A 25,361-nucleotide genomic window follows, 5' to 3' on the forward strand; every position below is an offset into this window, starting at 1 on the left:
ATTGAGTTCGAGTAACAGACTGGAAGCTACAAAACGAGGGTGGTGCTTGGAATCATTGTTCTTCCTCTGTAAACCATGGTTACCTGCAAGGAAACACGTGCCGTCATCATTGCTTTGCACAAAAAGGGCTTCACAGGCAAGAATATTGCTGCCAGTAAATCAACCATTTATCGGATCATCAAGAACTTCAAGGAGAGCGGTGCAATTGTTGTGAAGAAGGCTTCAGGGCGCCCAAGAAAGTCCAGCAAGCGCCAGGACCGTCTCCTAAAGTTGATTCAGCTGCGGGATCGGGGCACCACCAGTACAGAGCTTGCTCAGGAATGGCAGCAGGCAGGTGTGAGTGTATCTGCACGCACAGTGAGGCGAAGACGTTTGGAGGATGACCTGGTGTCAAGAAGGGCAGCAAAGAAGCCACTTCTCTCCAGGAAAAACATCAGGGACAGACTGATATTCTGCAAAAGGTACAAGGATTGGACTGCTGAGGACTGGGATAAAGTCATTTTCTCTGATGAATCCCCTTTCCGATTGTTTGGGGCATCCGGAAAAAAGTTTGTCCGGAGAAGACAAGGTGAGCGCTACCATCAGTCCTGTGTCATGCCAACATTAAAGCATCCTGAGACCATTCATGTGTGGGGTTTCTTTTCAGCCAAGGGAATGGGCTCACTCACAATTTTGCATAAGAACACAGCCATGAATAAAGAATGGTACGAACACATCCTCCGAGAGCAACTTCTCCCTACCATCCAGGAACATTTTGGTGATAAACAATGCCTTTTCCAGCATGATGGAGCACCTTGCCATAAGGCAAAACATCAACATTTTGGATCCATGGCCAGGAAACTCCCCAGACCTTAATCCCATTGAGAACTTGTGGTCAATCCTCAAGAGGTGGGTGGACAAACAAAAACCCACAAATTCTGACAAACTCCAAGCATTGATTATGCAAGAATGGGCTGCCATCAGTCAGGATGTGGCCCAGAAGCTAATTGATAGCATGCCAGGGTAGATTGCAGAGGTCTTGAAAAAGAAGGGTCAACACTGCAAATATTGACTCTTTGCATCAACTTCATGTAATTGTCAATAAAAGCCTTTGACACTCATGAAATGCTTGTAATTATACTTCAGTATTCCATAGTGACATCTGACAAAAATATCTAGACACTGAAGCAGCAAACTTTGTGAAAATTAATATTTGTCATTCTCAAAACTTTTGGCCACGACTGTACATACGCAGTAAGCATAACTTCACTTTTAAAGAAATACTGACTATGCTCCAATTTGAGGGAAATGGAACTTATTTGAGTTGGGTTCCATTTTATTATCAGGGCAAGTTCATCTTCCAGTGAAGAGAGTACAGTGAACCCACAGCACTGACGTCAGAAGACATTGCGCTTAGCATTCCCCAGAAATGACCTCCTCCTCACTCCTACACATTCTTTCATGTCATTATGTGTGCTTTCATGTCGTGAATAAATTGCAGCTGAGAGTGTGTTTACAGTGTGTGGTGTTAAATGGGCATCTTTGTAAAATCGCTCTGGATTAGAATGTCTGATAAATGACTCAAATGTCAAATGAACATAGACAGTGCACGTACCACCACCATGAGTGAAGGAATCCAGGGGGCTCCCCCAGTGTAATGTTCTTCTCCCATCGGATCTAGGAGAGGAGGAAGATAGTGGAGACAGAGAGTGATACAAAGAGGGAGAGAGAGTTAAGACTCCACTGCATGTGCATCCATAATGCATAAAACACCACATCTCACTCTACTTCCACCTCAGACAGACACACAGTAAGAATGGAGTGCAGAGAGTGTGGTTCTGACTCTAAAAACATCTTAGGAGCAGCTCCTCACGCTTCAAACACCTACTCCCCATATCTGGTCACTGAGATAAGATCAACTAAGAGATTGCTAGCTACCACACTCAGCCCTATTATCACTGTCTGTGGCCACTGTGTAAGCTTCAGTATATTGCAGGTACTGTGCGTAGCCTCCCTTGTGTACCAAGGTTTCTCCGCCTCTCATCTCATAAGTAGGACCCAGGGTTCTTGCCTTTGTGATTTGACCAGGAAAAGTTCATGTAACTAGGGCCAGGACCTTTTCTTGGTCAGGGTCACATGATCGGGCAACAACTCATACAAGTGAGCCTTAAAACGTGGCATGTAATAGAGGCTACCTGCAATGCACTGTAGTTCTAAGGCATATGTCTTGTGATCTACACTATATTGTAGGTGGATAATCTCCTATAAACCCCACAGCTGGTGGATGAGACTGAGTTGTGTGTGGGACAGAGAAGCTGTTTTAGGAGGTGTTCTGTGAAGGGGAGGGGCTGTGGGGACTGACTGTGTCCCTGGGGGACAGGGCCGTGTGCAGGGGGAGGATGGGAGGTTAATTGAGAGGCAGTAGGAGAGTCCATGCGATAGCTCTCATTAGGAGCACTGAGCAGGTGTGTTTTTCTTCAGCGTACCTGTGGGACTGAATTTTCTTATCTGTTCAGGGAGGGTGGGGGGAGAGGAGGGTTGGAATGGGATGGGATGAACATGCTTTGGAGAGGTTCTGAGACTGACAGGCCTATATTAATGTAGTAATTGAATTGGAGTGACGTGGCTGACTGTAGAACTGTTGACATCTATTTGATGAAAAGAGACAATATAGTTGGAAGTATCATTACCAGGATAAGTTATAAAAGCATTTTATTTTTTATATTGTGTACTTACTCATAGCCTATGAAGGACAAGCAGTACCAGAAAATAATGGTTTGAAAACATCCCTGATCAGCATCTCTGCATTATACTTTGTATGAGATTTCATACATTCAAGACACAACTACAGTACAAGCAAATTACCTTGACCCTGGCCTCTGCATGCATGTCTCATGGACGTGGACTTTGTGAGGAGCGGTGTCTTCGTCCCATTGCCTGTGACCCATAACTTAACCCCTATCCAGCAGCACACCATTAACACTCCATCTGAGGGAGGAGATTCACCCAGGAGGGTTCTGCTATCAGAACCTCACTTCAGCCCTGCTACTTAAAGTGGAACTGACAGCATTTTAGCAACATTAAAATCTGTTCATATACACTCCCAGGAATATATATATATTTTTTTTTACATTTTCTGACAAGCGTGTTTGGGAATTACATATACTAATGCATTTGTGAAAATTCTATAGCAATGTAGTGTGGGAAAGTGGCTGTGCGCTTGGACAATTAATAGATATGGCAGTAAACAAAACCTAATAAAAACATTGTGGTCCTGGACGAGACAATCTGTGCAGAGGTACAGTAGGCCTACATGCAAACAAGCCATTTGCCACAAGGGCCTGCCATCATTCACTTTGAACTGGACTGTGTGTTTACAAGCAGTTGCAACAGCGTGACTTTAGATCATTAGAACGCATACCACAGGAGTCACCTAAAACCCTCAAACTTTTACAGATGCACAATGGAGAGCATCCTGTTAGGCTGTATCACCTCCTGGTAAGGCAACTGCACCGCCTGCAACCGCAGGGCTCTCCAGAGGGTGGTGCGGTCTGCCCAACGCATCACCAGGGACAAACTAGCTGCCCTCCAGGACACCTACAGCACCCGATGTCACAGGAAGGCCAAAAAGATCACCAAGGACAACAACCAACCGAGCCACTGCCTGTTCACTCCGCTATCATCAAGAAGGCGAGGTCAGTACAGGTGCATCAAAGCTAGGACCGAGAGACTGAAAAACAGCTTCTATCTCAAGGCCAACAGACTGTTAAATAGACATCACTAGCACATTAGAGGCTGCTGCCTATATACATATACTTTAATAAATCACTGGCCACTTTAATAAATGAACACTAGTCACTTCAATAATGTTTACATATTTTGTATTACAAAACTCATATGTACATACAGTATCTTAGTCTATGCCATTCTGACATTGCTCATCCATATATTTATATATTCTTAAATCCATTCCTTTACTTAGACTTGTGTGTATATGTTGGGAAATTGTTAGATAATACTGCACTGTTGGAGCTAGAAACACAAGAATTTTGCTACACCTGCAATGACATCTGCTAAACACGTGTATGTGACCAATAACATTTGATTTGATTTGAGTCCTCCTACATTTGGGAACTTTACAGTCCTATTGATCAAACAACACTGAAAAAGGTTGGCTATATTTTCCTATATGCACTTCAACAAGATCAACGTCTAATGCTAGCCAGAGCAAAAGGAGCTCAAATCTAACAAAGGAACATTAGATAAACCCTCTCAAACTTTTTCAGCTATACTGAACAAAAATATAAAAACGCAACACGCAACAATTTCAAAGATTTTACTAAGCTACAGTTAAGGAAATCAGTCAATTGAAATACATGCATTAGGCCCTAATTTATGGATTTCACATGACTGGGCAGGGGCGCACTGGGGAGTTAGGCCCAGCCAATCAACATGAGTTTTTCCCTCACAAAAGGACCTTAGAGACAGAAAGTAGTTTCATTTCAAGCTAAAGTGTACTGTTAGCTAGCTAATGTTAGCTGGCTGGCTCCCTAGCTAACGTTAAGTGTATGACATTATTTGTATCCCAGAACCGTTTGATTTGCTAGAGCCTAACGTTAGCTAGCTGACATTGAACCTGGTTAGTTAGATCCCAGCAGATTCATGCAGGGTAGTAACGACATGATTTGGCACTATGTTCATTGTTGTTTAACTAGCTAACTAGCTATGTGTGTGATCTTACACGTTGTTTACCTAGCTACATGTCTTAAGCTAAAGTGTACAAAGCCAATTGAATATGGCCAGTGTCAGTAAACGTCGGCAAAAAAAGAGTAATGAAATTGTTGCCAGCAGAGCTGGTTAGGCTGTTCATGTTATCCAGAGGTAAACAAATCATCGGCCAGAATGCCAAGTGTGTGCTCGGAACACTCCAAGAGCGAAACGAGATGTGTGAGGCTAAAGCTTAAGCGGGTGTAAACTATGCTGAATGGGTGTCGACAACAAAGAAGAGCTCTTCACTAGATACTAAAACATTCAAAGGCCATTTTCTCAAAAGTAAGTTTATAAGTTTATCAACTTTCAAAAAGTCTAAACTTTTATCCAATGTAAAAAAAACACAATTTCAAATTTTGCTACACAAGACCAAATCAAGGTTGTGAGTCACAAACATGTAAACAATATAAGAGAAGAACAGAAAATTCACTGGGATTTGCTTTTCAGCTCATGAAACATGGGACCAAGAATGTTTGCCCTTGTATTTTTTTCAGTATAGTTAACCATCAAAATTGCACCGATAAACAATGGGGAATAGCCTGCACGTCCTTCTGTAGCTTGCCTGCCAATGCATGTGTTGTCCCAACCAAGCACCAAAACTAATTGGCTAAAGTTGGCTAGCTTGCTAGCTAGCTACTTCCAGATACAACTGAGAATACCTCACTGACCATGTTACTCGCGCTAGCAGAGCTGGTTAGGCTGCTTACATGTTCTATAGAGCAATCGTGACTATTAACTATTACTTTTTTGCCTAAGTTTTACTGACACCGATCATATTATCCATTTTAGAATAAGGCTGTAATGAAGGGCCTCCCGGGTGGCGCAGCGGTCTAAGGCGAGTGCCTTAGACCGCTGCGCCACCACATTGCAGTGTCTGAGGCATTACCTATTGCAGATTCAGACTTCCCAGCCTGGTGCAGGTCTACAATTTTGTTTCTGGTGTCCTTTGACAGCTCTTTGGTCTTGGCCAAAGTGGAGTTTGGAGTGTGACTGTTTGAGGACAGGTGTCTTTTATACTGATAACAAGTTCAAACAGGTGCCATTAATACAGGTAACGAGTGTAGGACAGAGGAGCATCTTAAAGATGGTCTGTGTGAGCCAGAAATCAGATTTTGTCTGTCATAGTTGAAGTGATGAACCTATGATGAAAATTACAGGCCTCATCTTTTTAAGTGGGAGAACTTACACAATTGGTGGCTGACTAAATACTTTTTTGCCCCACTGTATATATTTAACGAGGCAAGTTAAGAACTAATTCATATTTACAATGACAGCCTACCCTAGCCAAACCTGGATGACGCCGGGCCAATTGTGAATCGCCCTATTCAAAGGCCATTTTCTCAAAATGGCCAATCATGGCCGGATGTGATACAGCCTGGATTTGAACCAGGACTGTAGTGATGCTTCTTGCACTGAGATTTGAAATATTGTCCCTGTGTCCATTGTTTGATGTTGTAGTTTTGGGTTGGTTAACACTTCATGAGGCAAGCAGACATTCCGATCACCAAAACTAGGCCCCAAAGGACTCGTCTGCTGCCTAATGGTTTACGATCGACGTGATGTGTCATAAAACCCCCACATCCATCCCTCTCCCCCTCTACCGGAGAGAGAGAGCTCTGTAGAGCTGATCCACTGTAACATGATCTCTTGGATCCTCACAGGAGAGTCATGACACCTGCCTGATGACATCACCAGGCCATAAATTACAGCAAAGAAAAATATAAAATGCAACATGTAAAGTTTTGGTCCCATGTTTTATGAGATGAAATAAAATATCCCAGAAATGTTCCATAAGCACATTTGTTTACATCCCTGTTAGTAAGTGTTTCTCCTTTGCCAAGATAATCCAGCCACCTGACAGGTGTGGCATATCAAGAAACTGACTAAACAGCATGAGCATTACACAGAAGCACCTTGTGCTGGCGACAATAAAATGACACTGAAATGTGCAGTTGTGTCACAACCCAATGCCACAGATGACTCAAGTTTTGAGGGAGTGTGGAATTGGCATGCTGACTGCAGGAACGTCCACCAGAGCTGTTGCCAGATAATTAAATGTTAATTTCTCTACCATAACCCGCCTCCAATGTCGTTTTCGAGAATTTGGCAGTACGTCCAAACTGCCTACAAACCGCAGATCACATGTAACCACACCAGCCCAGGACCTTCACATCCGGCTTCTTCACCTGTGGGATCTTCCGAGACCAGCCACCCACACAGCTGATGGGTTTGCGCAACCGAAGAATTTCTGCACAAACCGTCAGAAACCATCTCAGGAAGCTCATCTGCGTGCTCGTCATCCTCACCAGGATCTTGACCTGACTGCAGTTCAGCATTGTAACTGACTTCAGTGGGCAAATGCTCACCTTCGATGGCCTCTGGCACACTGGAGAAGTGTGCTCTTCACGGATGAATCCCAGTTTCGACTGTACATGGCAGATGTCAGACGGCGTGTATGGCGTCGTGTGGGCGAGTGGTTTTCAGATGTCAACATTGTGAACAGAGTGCCCCATGGTGGCGGTGGGGTTATAGTATGGACCGGCATTAGCTACAGACAATAAACACAATAGCATTTTATCGATGGCAATTTGAATGCACATAGATACCTTGGTGAGATCCTGAGGCCCATTGTCATGCCATTCATCTGCCGCCATCACCTCATGTCATTGTAAATAAGAATTTATTGTATTTGATAGAGATTAAAAAAAGGCTGCTTTGGACCTTTAATCTCTCTGAGCTTGTCCCAGATCTGTAATTCATATTTTAGTCTACTTCTGTGCCTTGTTGGCACTTAGTCAAACCCTGCTGCTGTACTGAAAGGTTTAAGGCAGAGGGAGGCAAAAGCATTTGGGCAAGTTAGGTGTTTGATGGATTGATTTCTCAGCATTGTGATTGACTAGACTATTGTATGACGTTCTGTTGTGTTAACCTGGCCAGGTTGTGGCTTGATTTAGCCTTGCAAACACACATAACACCTGAACAGCTACCTTGATATCCACCCTTTTATAATATGACCATTAACCTTAGAGTGACAGATTATTTCAGTTCCATTGAAGGCTGCTCTCTTATAACAGGTCAGTTATGTTTTTATAATACTTCCACATATATGGAAAGATAACGAGCAACAATTAAGCTTAAAGGGTAGGAATCTTGAGTTTTACTCACCAATGTAATAAAACAGTGTGGTCAAAGACTTAGTAAGTAACTTAGTTGTAGTCACGATCAGGTTACCTATAAGTACAAACAGTTATGTTTTTGGAATATTACATATTTATGAACTTATTTCCCAATATCTTCTAAGCTACCCACAATGCACTATTTGTCAATGAAATATGGAGGATCAATGGAGGATTTTCCACCTTGGCTTAGTTCTAGCGCACTACCTGACGGACATCTGGAATCTATCCATTTAATATTTCCCTGACTCTCCCTCTGCCCGGCGAAGTGCCCGCCTCCCCCTTGCTTTGGTAGCCAACTCAGCATGCACGCTTGTAAAAGTTTTACAATCGGATGGGCCCCAGCGATCAATATCTCTAACTCTTTCAATCTGAGGTTGTTTTGGTTGTGTTGTGTTAGTTGTGTTCTAGCTCATCTCCAGTAGTTGGGCTCTAGCTTGCCGACCATGACTGTGGTAGTTGGCTAGGCTACTAGCTAGTTGACTTAATAGTTCATGTTGGCTGGCTGCTGGCTAAGATGGCTGTATGCAGTTAACATTCTTTCATAACTGGTTAGATGGCATTATGTAGTTCCAAAACTTTGGTTTACTTTAATGTAGCTGTAGGCTAGGGGTTGATAGCAACTGGCTAACTCATGCACTGCTAATGTAAGGTTGGCAGGCTGGTAAGCCTAATGTTAGCATGCTAGTTGGCTAGCAACCTTGCAGGTTGATTTGTAAGAATTTATTACGTATTTGCTTGTAAGTTGGTTTGAAATGTAATTGAAACTAGTTGTCATCAGCAAAAACAATTTGAAGTTATACATTTAAAAGTTATTTCTGTTGGAGTTTACATTATAGGGTATAGGCTGGCTTGCCGGGTCCTACATATTACACCACACGCCAGAAAAACCCTTTTCCGACAAGACTTTTAGATTGGTTTTATGTTATAACTCGAAAAATAGAAAAAGTGAGTTGTAACTTTGCATTGGGACATTTGATGTGTATACTAATGTAAATCCATATGTTACATGTGACGTTTATGTTACCTACACTGTAAGGCTCGAGGGGAAATAAATACATATAGCATACTGTGTATAACGTTGTGCGTCTTGAGAGTATCTCAAAGAAAATGAGTCTGTTTTAGAAAACCGTCGTCTAATGTTCCTCCTCCTGTGTGGTTGACAAAGGAAAACCCAACTGAGGCAAACAATGTTGTGTCTGTATCTTCCAAATATTTCATGTAAGCCTGGGCCATGCTCCATACATGTACCTCAAAGCATGTTTGAACACAATGACACACAGGTACAGTCATGAACAGTAGTGGAACATCAATGCTGTAATACATGATAACAGCTGAACAGATTATAATACAGCGAGGAGAAATGTGGAAATGTGAGCTGGGTGAATCACACCACTGGCATAGTTCTGTGCTTGAACACAGGCCAGAGAGTGTTTTATATTAAATAAATTAGAAACATCACAACCTTTCATTGCACATGAAAGGGATCACCTTAGCAGGTCCGGGGGTTAAGAACACTATTATTAACTATTATTAAGTGTACCTATTCACCCATCAAACTACACTTATTTAATCTGACTAACACATGGGAGTGTTTAAATTGCCTGACGACTCAACCTGAATTATTCCGCTAATCTATGATCGCTACATACTTCTGTCGAAGACTGCCACCATTGAAGTTGTTTGTGGTGATCACAAAATTAGGGGTGTTGTACAAAACAAAGTCATCAGCAATTGGATCATTTCTAACCAATCAGAGTATCAAAGCCAATGACACATTTTCTAAAATGCTGCTTTACCTACGTGTGTTCTGGCTCAAACCATCGGTTTCTGGGACCAATCAGAGCAGTTAGAACATGTTTGCGTTCTAGAAATCGTCAAGGAGGTACTCCGATCCAGACTCGTTGCGGAGTAAAACTAATGTCTGTGGGCTTGGCGTTTCGCAGGAATAAGTAGTTTGGGTAACCAGGCAAGTGTTTAAGAACAGTTATGAAACAAATGAGCAGAGGCATCAACACCACTCTAGAGGTGTCAAACTCGCACTGCTGGCTAAATGAATGGTAAAGAATATAGGAGCTAAATAGACTAGTATGAGCATTCAGGGTATCACTGATTAAGGATACTGGAGTTTAATTAAACCTCTTAAGGATCTCAACAGATCGGTGTCCCGACCACGGGACAGTTGAGCTAACGTAGGCTAATGTGATTAGCATGAGGTTGTAAGTAACAAGAACATTTCCCAGGATATAGACATTTCTGATATTGTCAGAAAGCTTACATTCTTGTTAATCTAACTGCACTGTCCAATTTACAGTAGCTATTACAGTGAAAGAATACCATGCTATTGTTTGAGGAGAGTGCACAGTTATGAACTTAAAAAGTTATTAATAAACCAATTAGACACATTTGGGCAATCTTGATGCAAACGTTTCAACAGAAAAGCAATGGTTCATGGGATCAGTCTAAAACGTTGCACATACACTGCTGCCATCTATTGGCCAAAATCTAAATTCCACATGGGCTGGAATAATACATTATGGCCTTTCTCTTGCATTTCGAATATGATGGTACAAAAAAAATGTAGTTATTATCTTTTACCAGATCTAATGTGTTATATTTTCCTACATTAATTTCACATTTACACAAACTCCAAAGTGTTTCCTTTCAAATGGTATGAAGAATGTGCATATCCGTGCTTCCGGTCCTGAGCTACAGGCAGTTAGATTTGGGTATGTCATTTTAGGTGAAAATTGAAAAAAGGGGTGGATCCTTAAGAGGTTTTAACCTAACTGCTAAACGTTTCAGAGGCACATAGAGAGAGAGGTTTAAGCAGGGACATGAATTTGTCCTGACCAAGTAACCTAGGAAGGAAAAACTCATGGCCCTACTTATGGCTTCCTGCACAAGATAAGTGGTCAGGAATTCTCCTGGCCCTAGGGAAAGGGCACAGCGGCCACATAATAGAAATATAATGTTTGTCTTTAACATGAATATTATAGTCCACAGTGATTTGTGTATCCACAGCTATAACGGTACGATATTAAGGATGCTGCTTAAGACATGGAGGTGTTATAGAGGGGAAGGCCTGAATACTAGGCCATTATGAGGATGGATGTCCATTAAGGAAGATGATGCAACACATTAGAAGGGCTTTACCTCACTGACAGTTCAGGGGCTATCAGACTAATAGGAGAAGTGTGTGGCCTAGGTGTTGTTATGGAAAGCAAATAGAATAGCTGCCATTTTGTATTGTCCTTAAAGAAATCTTAAGACTAATACTGCTGTTATTCATCAGCTTAGTCTTGGCCCATTACATTTAAATCATTGTATACAACATTTTGGGATCTGATTACTTGGTGTTACAAAGCAGAGATTACCAAACTGTTCCTTGACCCCAGGGCTACCGCTAAATGTAAATTCCATCCCTCGCTATACAACGGAGAAAAATCCCATTCATCCATTTACCTCAAAGTTATTCTAAAGCTGTTTCTTACCTCTGACAGGAAGGTCTGTGCTGATTTCTGTGCACCGACGTGCAGCAAATACTCATACACATATAAAGCTAACCTGTAAAACAAAGAGAAAAGGGTCAGCATTGAGGCTCCATCTCACACCTCCTCCATTCCTCCTTCCCCTCCTCCTCACTCTGGAGAATCTCTCACCCTCCCTCCTGGGGTAGCAGGCAGCCTAACCCACTGGTGCTCAGGTGAAAAATGTGGCTTTACTGGATCTCTCCTTTACAGGCCAGTGGAATTAAGCAGGAGAAGGAAGGCTTTGTCACAATCACAAACACAATCGTATTTGAGTTCAGACCTGTAGTATGTACACCAGGGATCATCAACTAGATTCAGTCACAGCCAATTTTTTTCTTGAGCGGATGGTCGGGGGGCCGGAACATAATTACAAATCATTTATAGACTGCAAATTGACTGAAAGAAGCCCAAACAGATACTGTATACGTTTCTTTTTTTTGTACTTTTACCCCTTTTTCGTGATATCCAATTGGTAATTACAGTCTTGTCCCATCGCTGCAACTCCCGGACGGACTAGGGAGAGGCGAAGGTCAAGAACCATGCGTCCTCCGAAACACGACCCTGCCAAGCCGCACTGCTTCTTGACACACTGTTCGCTTAACCCGGAAGCCAGCCGCACCAATGTGTTGGAGGGAAAACCATCCAGCTGGCGACCGAAGTCAGCTTGCAGGCGCCCCGGCCCACCACAAGGAGCCGCTAGAGCATGATGGAAGAAAGAAATCCCGGCCGGTGCAAACCCTCCCTAAACTGGACGATGCTGGGCCAACTGTGCGCCACCTCATGGGTCTCCCGGTCAGGGCCGGCTGTGAAAGACTATGATCAAACCCGGGTCTGTAATGATGCCTTAAGCACTGCGATGCAGTGCCTTAGACCGCTGTGCCACTCGGGAGGCCATGATACTGTATAATATTTGACTGAAACATTTCAAACCTTGCTTACATTTTTATATGATCACGAGTCTCTCTATTATGTGTGGAGATACTTGGGGAACAGATTTCCCAAATTAAAATCCTTAGAGCAGATTTCTTGGTGTTTTTACAGTTTGTCCAAAAATGAAAATTCAACAAAAAATAAAAACATTTTGCTCAGAAAACTTGTGTGCCCAAATAAAACCACCTGCAAGCCAAATTCAGCCCGCGTGCCGCCAGTTAGGGAACCCTGATGCACACAGTATTGACATGTACAGTAAGAACCAGAGACTGTTTCACTATGAGGATAGGCAGAACAACATTGCTGACTCTAAGGAACAGCCATTGGGACGCTCTAGAAAAAAAAAAAACATTTTTTAAACTTTGTGGCATGATGCCACAACTCTGGTTTAAGGAGCTCCTCCTTTAACATGAAGGCTGATGAAAACAAGAGGCAAGTAGAGACAGCCAAGTAAGGCTCGGAGCAACACTATCTGACAAGCCACACTGCCGCATGCATTTTTGTCATTTTTGGTATCCATTACGACTGTCATTTAGCCGCCTGTGCTGGCAATTACTGTGCTCCCAATGCTCCTGGACTAATGCTGAAACCACACTGCTAGGGGGGGAAAACATCCCCTGTTCTCCCCAGCTAGACTGAACAGAGGGGACAAGGCAGCTCAGTAACAGTGTGGTTTTAGAGAGGACAGGGACCCCTGTCAGTCTGGTCACATCAGATTACGTCCACTGTAGCAGCAGAGGCTCAGAAACACTTGGGCTGATGATATTGAATTGTGTTGAACCAAGCACCAGGGACATAATTGTCTCGAAGTAATCATTCCTTCGATATGCCTGCTTTTCATGTGGGAGACTTCTCTTCCACCGTCTGCCAAAACCCAGTTCTGACTAACGTTAGACATTAGTTAAAGGGGACCTATCTTCTTAAAGCTGCAAAATGTCACCTTTTGGGGTACGTGACCAAATTCATCTGTCATTCTCCTTGAAAGCAAGTGTAAGAACTGGTAGATATGTTCTATGTGCGCTATTTCTATGCTTCCCATTGTTAAGTTTTGTACACTAGCTTCAAACAGCTGAAAATACAATATTTGTTGTTATTGAAAAGATATTTCACAGCAGTTTACATGGTACAATGATTCTCTCCTTTGGTTGTTGTCACAAACTGAAATTAGGTGAACTATTGGAATTGTGGCAAAAGGAAATGGAGGGGCGATTTCTGCATACTGCACCTTTATTTCTCATTGTTACATCAGACATTAATTACACCTTTAAATTCAGTAATCAATTTTAAACAAAAGGTTCTGGAAGCAATGAACGCAATTATGTCTTGAGTGTTTTATCTGCTCGGTCTCTGTTTTATGGTTGTGTATTCTTTACGGTGGAGTGACTGCTTAGAGGAGCGACTTCAACTGCCTGCTACTCATCCCCAGAAGATAAGATATGCATATTATTAGTAGAAAACACTCTGAAGTTTCTACTGTTTGAATCATGTCTGTGAGTATAACAGAACTTATGTAGCAGGCAAAACCCAGAGGAAAAACCATTCAGATTTTTTTGGGAGGTCACTCTCTTTCAATGGGATTTCATTGGGAATCCAGATTTCTAAGGGTCCTTCTTGCAGTACCTACTGCTTCCACAGGATGTCACTAGTCTTTAGAAATTGGTTGAGGTTTTTCCTTTGTGTAATGAAGAAGTAGCCCTGTTCAAAACGAGGGTCACTTCAAGTGTACTGTTAGATAGAGGCGCGTGACCAGAAAGCTAGCTACAGTTTGTTTTCTTCCTGTATTGAACACAGATCATCCAGTCTTCAATTTCATTGATTATTTACGTTACAAAATACCTAGAGTTGTATTACAAAAGTAGTTTGAAATGTTTTGGCAAAGTTTACAGGTAACGTTTGAGATATTTTGTAGTCATGTTGCGCAAGTTGGAACCGGTGTTTTTCTGGATCAAACGCGCCAAATAAATGGACATTTTGGATATATATCGACGGACTTAATCGAACAAAAGGACCATTTATGATGTTTATGGGACATATTGGAGTGCCAACAAAAGAAGCTCGTCAAAGGTAAGGCATGATTTATATTTTTATTTCTGCGTTTTGTGTCGCGCCTGCAGGGTTGAAATATGTTTTCTCTCTTTGTTTACAGAGGTGCTACCCTCAGATAATAGCATTGTTTGCTTTCGCTGAAAAGCCTTTTTGAAATCTGACATGTTGGCTGGTTTCACAAGTGTAGCTTTAATTTGGTATCTTACATGTGTGATTTCATGAAAGTTTGTTTTTTATAGTAATTTATTTGAATTTGTCGCGCTGCATTTTCACTGGCTTTTGGCCAGGTGGTACGCTAGCGTCCCACATATCCTGGAGAGGTTAACCAGGAAGTACCTGTGCTCTTCCTCCCAGAGTGATAGTGCGGCTGTTTAAACTCTTCTGTTTTTTCTGGTAAAGACTGGAGGCAGTTGGTGTAAAATGTAAGAAGACTACCTCTTGGCTGTGTGTAATACCCAGCGGTATGCATCGGCTTATATAAGCTGGTCCACGCTGAACTGGATCGAAAACAGAGATTCCTATGAGTTGATTAAATTTTCATGGCTAGACTGGTGTGATCTGGGGTTCTATGCCCTGGTGATGGGCACCTGCCCCTTCTCTAATGCATTATTTAAAAACACTCATTCAATCCTGGCTTCGGGGGACACCTTTTGTTGCACTGTCAGAAGCACTGAGTGTAACTCCGCCAAGGGAAGAGGGTTGTGGAGACTCTTCCTGTGCAGGTAGATGAATCAGTGGAGAGGGAAAGAGAGAGCGAGAAACTCTAGGCGTTAAGACTACTGTGTGATGACAAAAGGGCTAACGAACGTAGTGGAAACCACAGGGCCAGACATGACAGGAGACCGAGCCACGACACCAAACACAAGGCATATGTTCATACAAAAGCCTTCTCTGAAACTAGAAACAGCTAGTGCACAGACCATGTCCTCTGACCTCCCAATGGGAACATCTCCATAATAATATATCTACAACCCCTGAGTAACAAGCGTGTTGCTCATTCTTCTCCTGTCTGTCATAGTGTTGTCTCAGGTGCCTAGAAACGAATCTCAACATCCTAGTTGATTGCTCAGCTGGTCTTATCCACCCCTCTACCCCTCACCTAATTCTCTCTGCCCTGCTGTGACACTCCAGGTAAAGAGGTCAGAGGCCACTGAAACCCCATCATCATGGATAATGTTCATACAAATGACATGCTGCAGAAAGATGAGGAAATCAGAGGCCAGCTGACTTCTCTCAGTCAGAGAATGACTATTGAGTAGGTGGTTGAGTTTGGTCCCCTCTGTAGTAGTGACTAAGGGCTCAGACACACCAATAGCGTTCGCTGGACGAGAGTACTTAGCACCTCTGAACACAATTTGCAATGTGAACCGATTTTACATTTAGAAAAGTGGGTGGTCCCTAAAAACACAGCGTGGTGAACGATCGGCAGACGAACAAGAGATCCAAATATGGTTCGATGTGTGCTAGCCTTAACATTAGAGGCAGGGCCAGGGAGGGAGACAGCAGCCCCTAGCAAGCTCGGAGCTTTGCACTATGTCCACACTTCAAGGGGAGATCTCCCACCTCAACCCAGGAACACACCTGTCCTGACATCTCGCCCCAGGCTCCCAGACTACGCTCCCACTAGACATGAAAGCACCTCCGCCAAGTTTAGCCAGCTAAAGCACAGTCTGTTAGCAAATTAACTTTCCGGTCTTGATTTCAATAATTCAGCAGTGAAAGCATGGCCTTGATTAGATAAGGTACGCAGGAGAAGTGATGGAGAAGGGAGTCGAAGTAAATGCAAGATAGTCATTTCACAAAAGCCTACAGTAATTAAGAGTGTATTGGAAAATGTGGACACAGTTGACAGGAATGGTGCCAGAGGGGATGCCTGCCGTTTTACGGGCTCCAAACCAACTGCTATTTTGTTAGTTTTTTCGCATTGTTTGTAACTTATTTTGCACATAAAGTTGACGCTACCATATCTTAAGCGATTACTCGCCTAACAAAACTAACCCCTATCTGAGATATCTACTGCAGCCCTCATCCTCCACATACCACACCCATTCTGAAAGTCAAATTCTGTTAAAGGTCCCCAAAGCACACACATTCCTGGGTCGCTCGTCTTTTCAGTTCGCTGCAGACAGCGACTGGAACGAGCTGCAACAAAACACTCAAACTGGACAGTTTTATCTAAATCTCTTCATTCAAAGACTCAATCATGGACACTCTGACAGCTGTGGCTGCTTTGTGTGATGTATTGTTGTCTATACCTTCTTGCCCTTTGTGCTGTTGTCTGTGCCCAATAATGTTTGTACCATGTTTTGTGCTGCTACCATGTTGTTGTCATGTTGTGTTGCTACCATGCTGTGTTGTCATGTGCTGCTGCCTTGCTATGTTGTTGTCTTAGGTCTCTCTTTATGTAGTGTTGTCTCTTGTCGTGATGTGTGTTTTGTCCTATATTTATATATTTTTTTTATCCCAGCCCCCGTCCCCACAGGATGCCTTTTGGTAGGCCGCCATTGTAAGTAAGAATTTGTTCTTAATTAACTAACTTGCCTGGTTAAATAAAGGTTAAATAAATCAAATAAAAAAACTTGAAGATTTTTTCTTTAATGAGTCGCAAAGTATATACTGCTCTCCGGAGACCAGGCCCAAATCCAAGTAATTTGCATGACAAAAAGGCGGAGATAAAGAGGGAGAAGATCGGGGTGCCTTGCTAAGATTCATATGCGAGTGAATGAATCACAATTACCATCAGTTCTACTGGCCAACGTTGAATCACAGCTGGTGTACGATGTCTAATATTAAAGAAGTCTCTAGGAATTGCTCGCTTGAGGTAGAGTACCTCATGATAAGTTGTAGACCACACTATCTACCAATAGAGTTGTCATCTATATTATTCGTAGTCGTCTATTTACCACCGCAAACTGATGCTGGCACTAAGACTGCACTCAACGAGCTGTACAAGGCCATAAGAAAACAAGAAAATGTTCATTCAGAAGCGGTGCTCCAAGTGGCCAGGGACTTTAATACAGGCAAACTTAAATCTGTTTTACCTCATTTCTACCAGCATGTCACATGTACAACCAGAGGAAGAAAAAAATTAAAACAACTCCACAAACAGAGATGCATACAAAGCTCTCCCACACCCTCCATTTGGCAAATCTGACCATAATTCTATCCTCTTGATTCTTGCTTACAAGCAAAAACTAAAGCAGGAAGTACCAGTGACTCGCTCAATAAGGAAGTGGGCAGATGACACGGATGCTATAGGACTGTTATCTCAGTCAACGGCTTCATCAATAAGTGCATTGGCGACATCGTCCCCACAGTGACAGTACGTAAACATCCCAACCAGAAGCCTTGTATTACCGGCAACAACTGCGTCGAGCTAAAGGCTAGAGTTTCCGCTTTCAAGGAGCGGGACACTAATCCAGACGCTTGTAAGAAATCCCGCTATGCACCTTTAGACGAACCATCAAACAGGCAAAGCGTCAATACAGGACTAAGATTGAATCCGACTACACCGTCTCGGATGCTCGTCGGATGTGGCAGGGCTTGCAAACTATTATGGACAAAGGGAAACCCAGCCGCCAGCTGCCCATTGACGCAAGCCTACCAGATGAGCTAAATGCCTTTTATGCTTGCTTCGAGGCAAGCAACACTAAAGCATGCATGACAGCACCAGCTGTTCTGGACAACTGTGTGATCACACTCTCCGTAGCGGATGATAGCAGGACCTTAAAAACAGGTCAACATTCACAAGGCTGCTGGGCCAGACAGACAGATTACCAGGGCGTGTACTCAGCACATGCGTGGATCAACTGGCAAGTTTCTTCACTGACATTTTCAACCTCTCCCTGACTGAGTCTGTAATACCCACATTTCAAGCAGACCACCATAGTCCCTGTGCCCAACAAAGCGAAGATAACCTGCCTAAATGACTACCGCCCCGTAGCACTCATGTCGGCAATCAAGTGCTTTGAAAGGCTGGTCATGGCTCACAACACCATCATCCCGAAAACCCGAAACGCACTCCAATTTTCATACCGCCCCAACAGATCCAGAGATGACGCAATTTCAATCGCACTCCACACTGCCCTTTCCACCTGGACGAAAGGAACACCTATGTGAGAAAGCTGTTCATTGACACCATAGTGTTCAACACCAAAGCTCATCACTAAGCTAAGGGCCCTGGGACTAAACACCTCCCTCTGCAACAAGATCTTGGACTTCCTGACAGGCCGCCCCCAGGTGGTAAGTAACAACACATCTGCCACGCTGATCCTCAACACCGGGGCCCCTCAGGGGTGCGTGCTTTGTCCCCTCCTGTACTCCCTGTTCACCCACTAAGCATGCATGACAGCACCAGCTGTTCTGGACAACACTTTATTATTATACGACCATGCTGGTCATCTATGAACATTTGAACATCTTGGCCATGTTCTTTTATAATCTCCACCCGGCACAGCTAGAAGAGGACTGGCCACCCCACATAGCCTGGTTCCTCTCTAGGTTTCTTCCTAGGTTTTGGCCTTTCTAGGGAGTTTTTCCTAGCCACCGTGCTTCTACACCTGCATTGCTTGCTGTTTGGGGTTTTAGGCTGGGTTTCTGTACAGCACTTTGAGATATCAGCTGATGTACGAAGGGCTATATAAATTGATTTGATTTGATGAGACAGCCTATAGGGAGGTCAGAGGCCAGGACAACATCCCCTCCCTCAATGTGAGCAAGACAAGGAAATTATTGTGGACTACAGGAAAAGGAAGGCCAAACTGGCCCCCATTTACATCAGCAGGGCTGTAGTGAAGTGGGTCGAGAGTTTCAAGTACCTTGGTGTCCACATCACCAACAAACTATCATGGTCCAAACACACCCAAAAAATTGTGAAGAGGGCACGAAAACACCTTTCCCCCCAGGAGACTGAAAAGATTTGGCATGGGTACCCAGATCCTCAAAATGTTCTACAGCTGCACCATCAAGAGCATCCTGACCGGTTTCATCACCGCCTGGTATGGCAACTGCTTGGCATCCAACCGTAAGCCGCTACAGAAGGTAGTGCGTATGGCCCAATACATGACTGGGGCCAAGCTTCCTGCCATCCAGGACCTATATACTAGGCGGTGTCAGAGGAAGGACCCACAAAATTGTCAAAGACTTCGGTCATCCAAGCCAGACACTTTTCTCTCTGCTACCACACAGCAAGTCCAAAAGGCTCAACCCCCAAGCTATAAGACTGCTGAACAATTAATCAAATGGCCACCCGGACTATTTACATTGACCCCCCCTTTGTTTTTACACTGCTGCTACTCACTGTTTATTATCTCTGCAAAGTCACCTTACCCAAACCTACATGTACAAACTACCTTGACTAACCTGTACCCCTGCAAAATGACTCTGTACCGGCACCCCGTGTACATAGTCTCATTATTGTTATGTCATCTTATTGTGTTACTTTATTTTTTACTTACATTTATTCAGTAAATATTTTAACTATTTCTTATACTGCATTGTTGGTTATTAAGGGCTTGTAAGTAATACACTGTTGTATTCAGCGCATGTGACAAATACAATTTGATTTGATGTGTAATGACAAGTTTTGTAAGCAAAGGTGGAGGCGTAGACGAGGCACTTCATTCCCAATATGTTAAGAGTTCCATCCTATAAACAGGTAGCCTAAGAACTAACATTTCCTATATTGGCGGTCATTTTTTGCATGGCTTAAATCAGCATGGGTTAATCCACACACACACACACACACACACACACACACACACACACACACACACACACACACTTAATGAGCTGGATTCCCATTGCCAAAGTCATCTGTTTCTTTACCAGGAGGAGCTAGCCTGCAGCTAAATTGACTCTACAACTATGGACATGCTCTGCTTGAAAGGATGCCATTGTATTTTAACCTGAAAGTCTTCATTTTGGGGCAATTGATACATTAAGATGGTATTCTTTCCCACAGATTAAAACTAACAGAATATAAATAGACCGGGTTTATACATGGAATAAGCAGTTAATAGGTCTTGTTAAGTTAATAATAGAGTTACTACTACAGTACACTGTCTATAGGTAATAATTTATTAGCTACATAAAAATAAAAAGGTACATTAAATATACACAAAGTATGTGGACTGTTCGTCGGGAGCTTCTTGAAATGGGTTTCCATGGCCGAGCAGCAGCACACAAGCCTAAGATCACCATGCACAATGCCAAGCGTCAGCTGGAGTGGTGTAAAGCTCACCACCATTGGACTCTGGAGCAGTGGAAATGCGTTCTCTGGAGTGATTAATCACGATTCCCCCTCTGGCAATCCGACTGGCGAATCTGGGTTTGGCAGATGCCAGGAGAGCACTACCTGCCTCAATGTATAGTGCCAACTGTAACATTTGGCGGAGGAGGAATAATGGTCTGGTGTTGTTTTTCATGGTTTGGATTAGGCCCCTTAGTTCCAGTGAAGGGAAATCTTAACGCTATAGCATACAATGACATTCTAGACCATTCTGTGCTTCCAACTTTGTGGCAACAGTTTGGGGAAGGCCCTTTCTGTTTCAGCATGACAATGTCTTCGTGCAAAAAGCGAGGTCCATACAGTGTTGGTTTGTTGAGATAAGTGTGGAAGAACTTGACTGGCCTGCACAGAACCCTGACCTCAATCTCATCAAACACCTTTGGGATGAATTGGAAGGTCGGCTGCAAGCCAGGCCTAATCATCCAACATCATTGCCGACCTCATAAATGCTCGTGGCTGAATGGAAGCAAGTCCCTTCAGCGATGTTCCAACATCTAGTGGAAAGCCTTCACCGAAGAGTGGAGGCTGTTGTAGCACCAAAGGGGAGGACAAACTCCCTATTAATGCCCATCATTTTGGTATGAGATGTTCGACGAGCAGGTGTCCATGTCACATAGTGTATCATGTCTCTATAACATTTCTATAATATGGGGGCCAGTGTAAAACAGCATACACACATGCACTTCATAAGTTTGTCTGTGCTGTGACCAACCCCATTACTGACTTAATGCACGTAGCCTCAATATTTATACTGTCTCACTTATTTCAAGTGAGAAAACAAATATGTGCGGATGCATGAATAGCATCCAACAAAAAGCTAAATTAATTGACTGCTAACACCTCTGAATATGAGCATAATTATTCCAAGCAAAGCAGAGGAAATCAGAGGTTCTTTACAAAATAGTGGCGTGTTTTTGCGTACGTGAGTATGTGGTTCTTTGTCTCTCAAAAGGCCAAAACGCAGACGGCAGTACCATCTGTGTCAAATCAAAAACTGTGCATTCAGACCTCAAGAACTAAATACAAATATAGGGGCGTTGAGGGGAGGGTGTGGATATAAAGAAACAAATTCAAATCAAACTGATTAATATTCTACAACGTGTGACAGTGTCAAGCACTACCAACTTTCATGATGAAAAACATATATTTTATTAATCCAATGGAAGGGCCCTGTGACAGCGATTGGCCGGTTTCTCAGCACATTTCAAGAGTTGTAATTAACAAACAGGTCATATGAATGTTGGAGCCTCTAATTCAACCCCTGTTAAAATCAAATTAAATCAATGCAGAAAGAGTGAGTGTGAGGTGTAATTAATTCCTCTTGTCACAAGGGCACAGCGTTCTTGTTCTACCTTTTTCCACAGGCATCGGCCGCTTCCTCACGTACACAAGCACTTTCTTGAATGACACCACCCCTCAATCTAGGACTTTCAAAGTTACATGTTTATCGGCGTCTCCATTTCTTCACTGCACAGAACATTTTAAGTGCATGTATTTCCACACAGACACTTAAGTGCAGAACACAACACGGAACACAGCTATAGTCAATGCTGCGTCTTTACATCGCTGAAGACAGTGCCCAAACATTCTTAGAACTAACCCAAGATGGGCTGTAGTCTGTCGTTTCCTATGGGAACAAATGTGTCATAGTGGGCCGAACAAGCAAGGTGGCGGGCAGAGCCAAGCACAAGCTGGTGATATCCTTCTGGCGTGTTCTAGAATGCATATTTCTGTTAGGTAACGCATACCTCTGAAGTGCATGTGTGTAATAACTCAATTCGCCTTTGCACTCCTAAACAATGCAATTTTTTAAAACTTTGGCAAAGGGTCAATTCTATAAAACTTATTCCACTCTTTTCGTAACAGGTTTTAGTTTGGGGAATCGAAACTGTATTGAGATCAAATGTTTCATCGATGAGAAAATTTGTCAGACAAAATTTTATCTCATTCCATCTTCTCCCACTGCCGGCCAGTGGGCTTCCTCTCACCGCCGGCCAGTGGGCTTCCTCTCACCGCCGGCCAGTGGGCTTCCTCTCACCGCCGGCCAGTGGGCTTCCTCTCACCATCATATTTGGTAATGAGTGGAAACAAAGCAGATGATTCCCATTTATACATGTGGTGAAATATCAGTCTCATTGTTTTATCTGTGGTATGCCTCTAGCCAAAATCATGTAAACGTTACACCCAATATTACCAGAACTATGTTTTTTCTTTCTGCCGTGTATTCGTGCTAATGTCGCAGACATGTTTTAAACTACTCAAGCCAATATATTTTGGTTTGATAACAAACATTGTTTAGCTAGCTAGTCATGTTATCTAGCTAGCAACCTGATAACTTGACCACTGACTAGGCTATGCACACATTTAGATGGCACAGGAAGAACTGAAAAGGAATAGGCTACTCAAAGAGATGCTTCAAAAGGTAGGCTGCATATGCAAGAATGGGGTGTGTAAGATTGTGTGTATGTGTGTGAGAGGATGTGTGTGAAGCAGCACTAAATGAAACAGTCTTTTTCAGGAGGGAGAGGGTGTAGGCCTGTGTGAGAGTGAGTGTGTGTGAGAGAGAATATGTGTGCAAGTGTTAAACTTCAAGAACATTGATAAGAGGAAGTAGGCCTACTTATATGGCTAGCTGTATGTTACAATGACTTCTGTGTTGTTTATGGTGAAAATGATATTAAACCATACTGATGAATATAATCGTTTCCATCCCTTACAATCAAAGCACAGTATGTATGCCTGTAACTCAATTAGGTACTTTTTAACTGGAAAAGTCTTTCTTCAGGACCAAATTTGAATTTTTAACTAACTAATGCCACCACCTTGATTAATTATTTTAATCATTTGACAACCCTAATTTTAACATGTTAGTAATTCTGTCAAACTCCCTCCAATGCTTTTATTAGCCATTATACCATTTACATCCGTGGTGCACTTTTTAGAACTTGAATCTTCTCTACTATTGGTTATATACACTAGACACCTTGACTCTCCAGTCTCCCCTTCGCTCTGCCAAAAATTGGACTACCTGCACAAACAGAGACCATATGGGTTTTTCATTTCAATTTCCAAATGAAGTAGGAGTTAATCTAACAAGCCTTCAGACAACATGGACAGCATCATGACTAACAATAGTGTAAAGAGAGTGAAACAAGCGTTTGTCTTACAGTGCATGGCAGAGTCATTAGTTAGGTGATAAAGGCATTGAATCCTCACTCTGGCCATCAGCTACTTACCTGACTCACACACAGACACCCAACAAGCATGAAGCAGTGTCTGTCAGAAGGTTCAATGCTTAAACTGATGACAATCAATCAAATAAGTGAATTTTCCTTGTTAGGGAAAATGTGTAGAGTGGTATATACAACAAGACAAAGGACATACGGGACAAGTGGATCTACAGTGCCTTCGGAATGTATTCAGACTTCTTGACTTTTCAACATTTTGTTACCTTACAATTATAAAATGCATTAAAAAAATAATAATAATAATAATTAAACTCTGCAATATACATGCAATACCCCATAAAACCAATGCAAAAAAAAATTTGGCAGTCTTTTCAAACAGCTCTTATACTAAAAGACCATTATCATAATTTTCACAGAATCATTCCAATCTCATAGTATGTACAGTGCATTCGGAAAGTATTCAGACCACTGCCCCTTTTCCACATTTTGTTACGTTACAGTCTTATTCTAAAATGTATGAAATACATTTTGTTCCTCATCAATCTACACACTATACCCCCCCAGGTTTTTAAAAACATTTGCAAATGTATTAAAAATAAAACACACCCTATTCAGACCCTTTGCTATGAGACTCTAAATCGAGCTCAGGTGCATCCTGTTTCCATTAATCATCCTTGAGATGTTTCTACAACTTCATTGGAGTCCACCTGTGGTAAATTCAATTGATTGAATATGATTTGGAAAGGCACACACCTGTCTATATAAGGTCCCACAGTTGACAGTGCATGTCAGAGCAAAAACCAAGCCATTAGGTCGAAGGAATTGTCCGCAGAGCTCCGAGACAGGATTGTGTAGAGGCACAGATCTGGGGAAGTGTACCAAAACATTTCAGCAGCATTGAGGGTCCCCAAGAACACAATGGCCGTCATTATTCTTGGTCAGGGAGGTGACCAAGAACCTGATGGCCACTCTTGACAGAGCTCTAGAGTTCCTCCTCTGTGGAGATGAGAACCTTCCAGAAGGACAACCATCTCTGCAGCAATCCACCAATCAGGCCTTTATGGTAGAGTGGCCAGATGGAAGCCACTCCTCAAAAGGCACATGACAGACCGCTTGGAGTTTGCCAAAAGGCACCTAAACACTCTCAGACCATGAGAAACAACATTCTCTGGTCTGATGGAACCAAAATTGAACTCTTTGGCCTGAATGCCAGTTGTCACGTCTGGAAGAAACCTGGCACTATGAAGCATGGTGGTGAAAGCATCATGTTGTGCAGATGTTTTTCAGCGACAGGGAGTGGGAGACTAGTCAGGATCGAGCCAATTAATGGAGCAAAGTACAGAGGGAGATCCTCGATGAAAACTTGCTTAAGTTCTCAGGACCTCAGACAACCAAGACAACACAGGAGTGGCTTCTGGACAAGTCTCTGATATGTCCTTGAGTGGCCCAG

General features: G+C 42.8%; 1 protein-coding gene across 2 annotated transcripts in view; it reads right to left on the reverse strand.

The window, feature by feature from the left end:
* Positions 1 to 25,361, reverse strand: part of LOC109897861 (single-stranded DNA-binding protein 3-like) — a 125,894-nt gene that overhangs the window by 97,799 nt on the left and 2,734 nt on the right. For both annotated transcript variants that reach the window (XM_020492473.2, XM_020492474.2), the window contains exons 2-3: positions 11,420 to 11,492; positions 1,595 to 1,656 (exon numbers count right to left, since the gene is read on the reverse strand). In XM_020492473.2, the coding sequence (XP_020348062.1) occupies positions 1,595 to 1,656; positions 11,420 to 11,492 (135 nt within the window). The remainder of the gene's footprint in view (positions 1 to 1,594; positions 1,657 to 11,419; positions 11,493 to 25,361) is intronic.

Source organism: Oncorhynchus kisutch, linkage group LG10 (genome assembly GCF_002021735.2).
Source record: "Oncorhynchus kisutch isolate 150728-3 linkage group LG10, Okis_V2, whole genome shotgun sequence".
Lineage (NCBI taxonomy): Eukaryota > Metazoa > Chordata > Actinopteri > Salmoniformes > Salmonidae > Oncorhynchus > Oncorhynchus kisutch.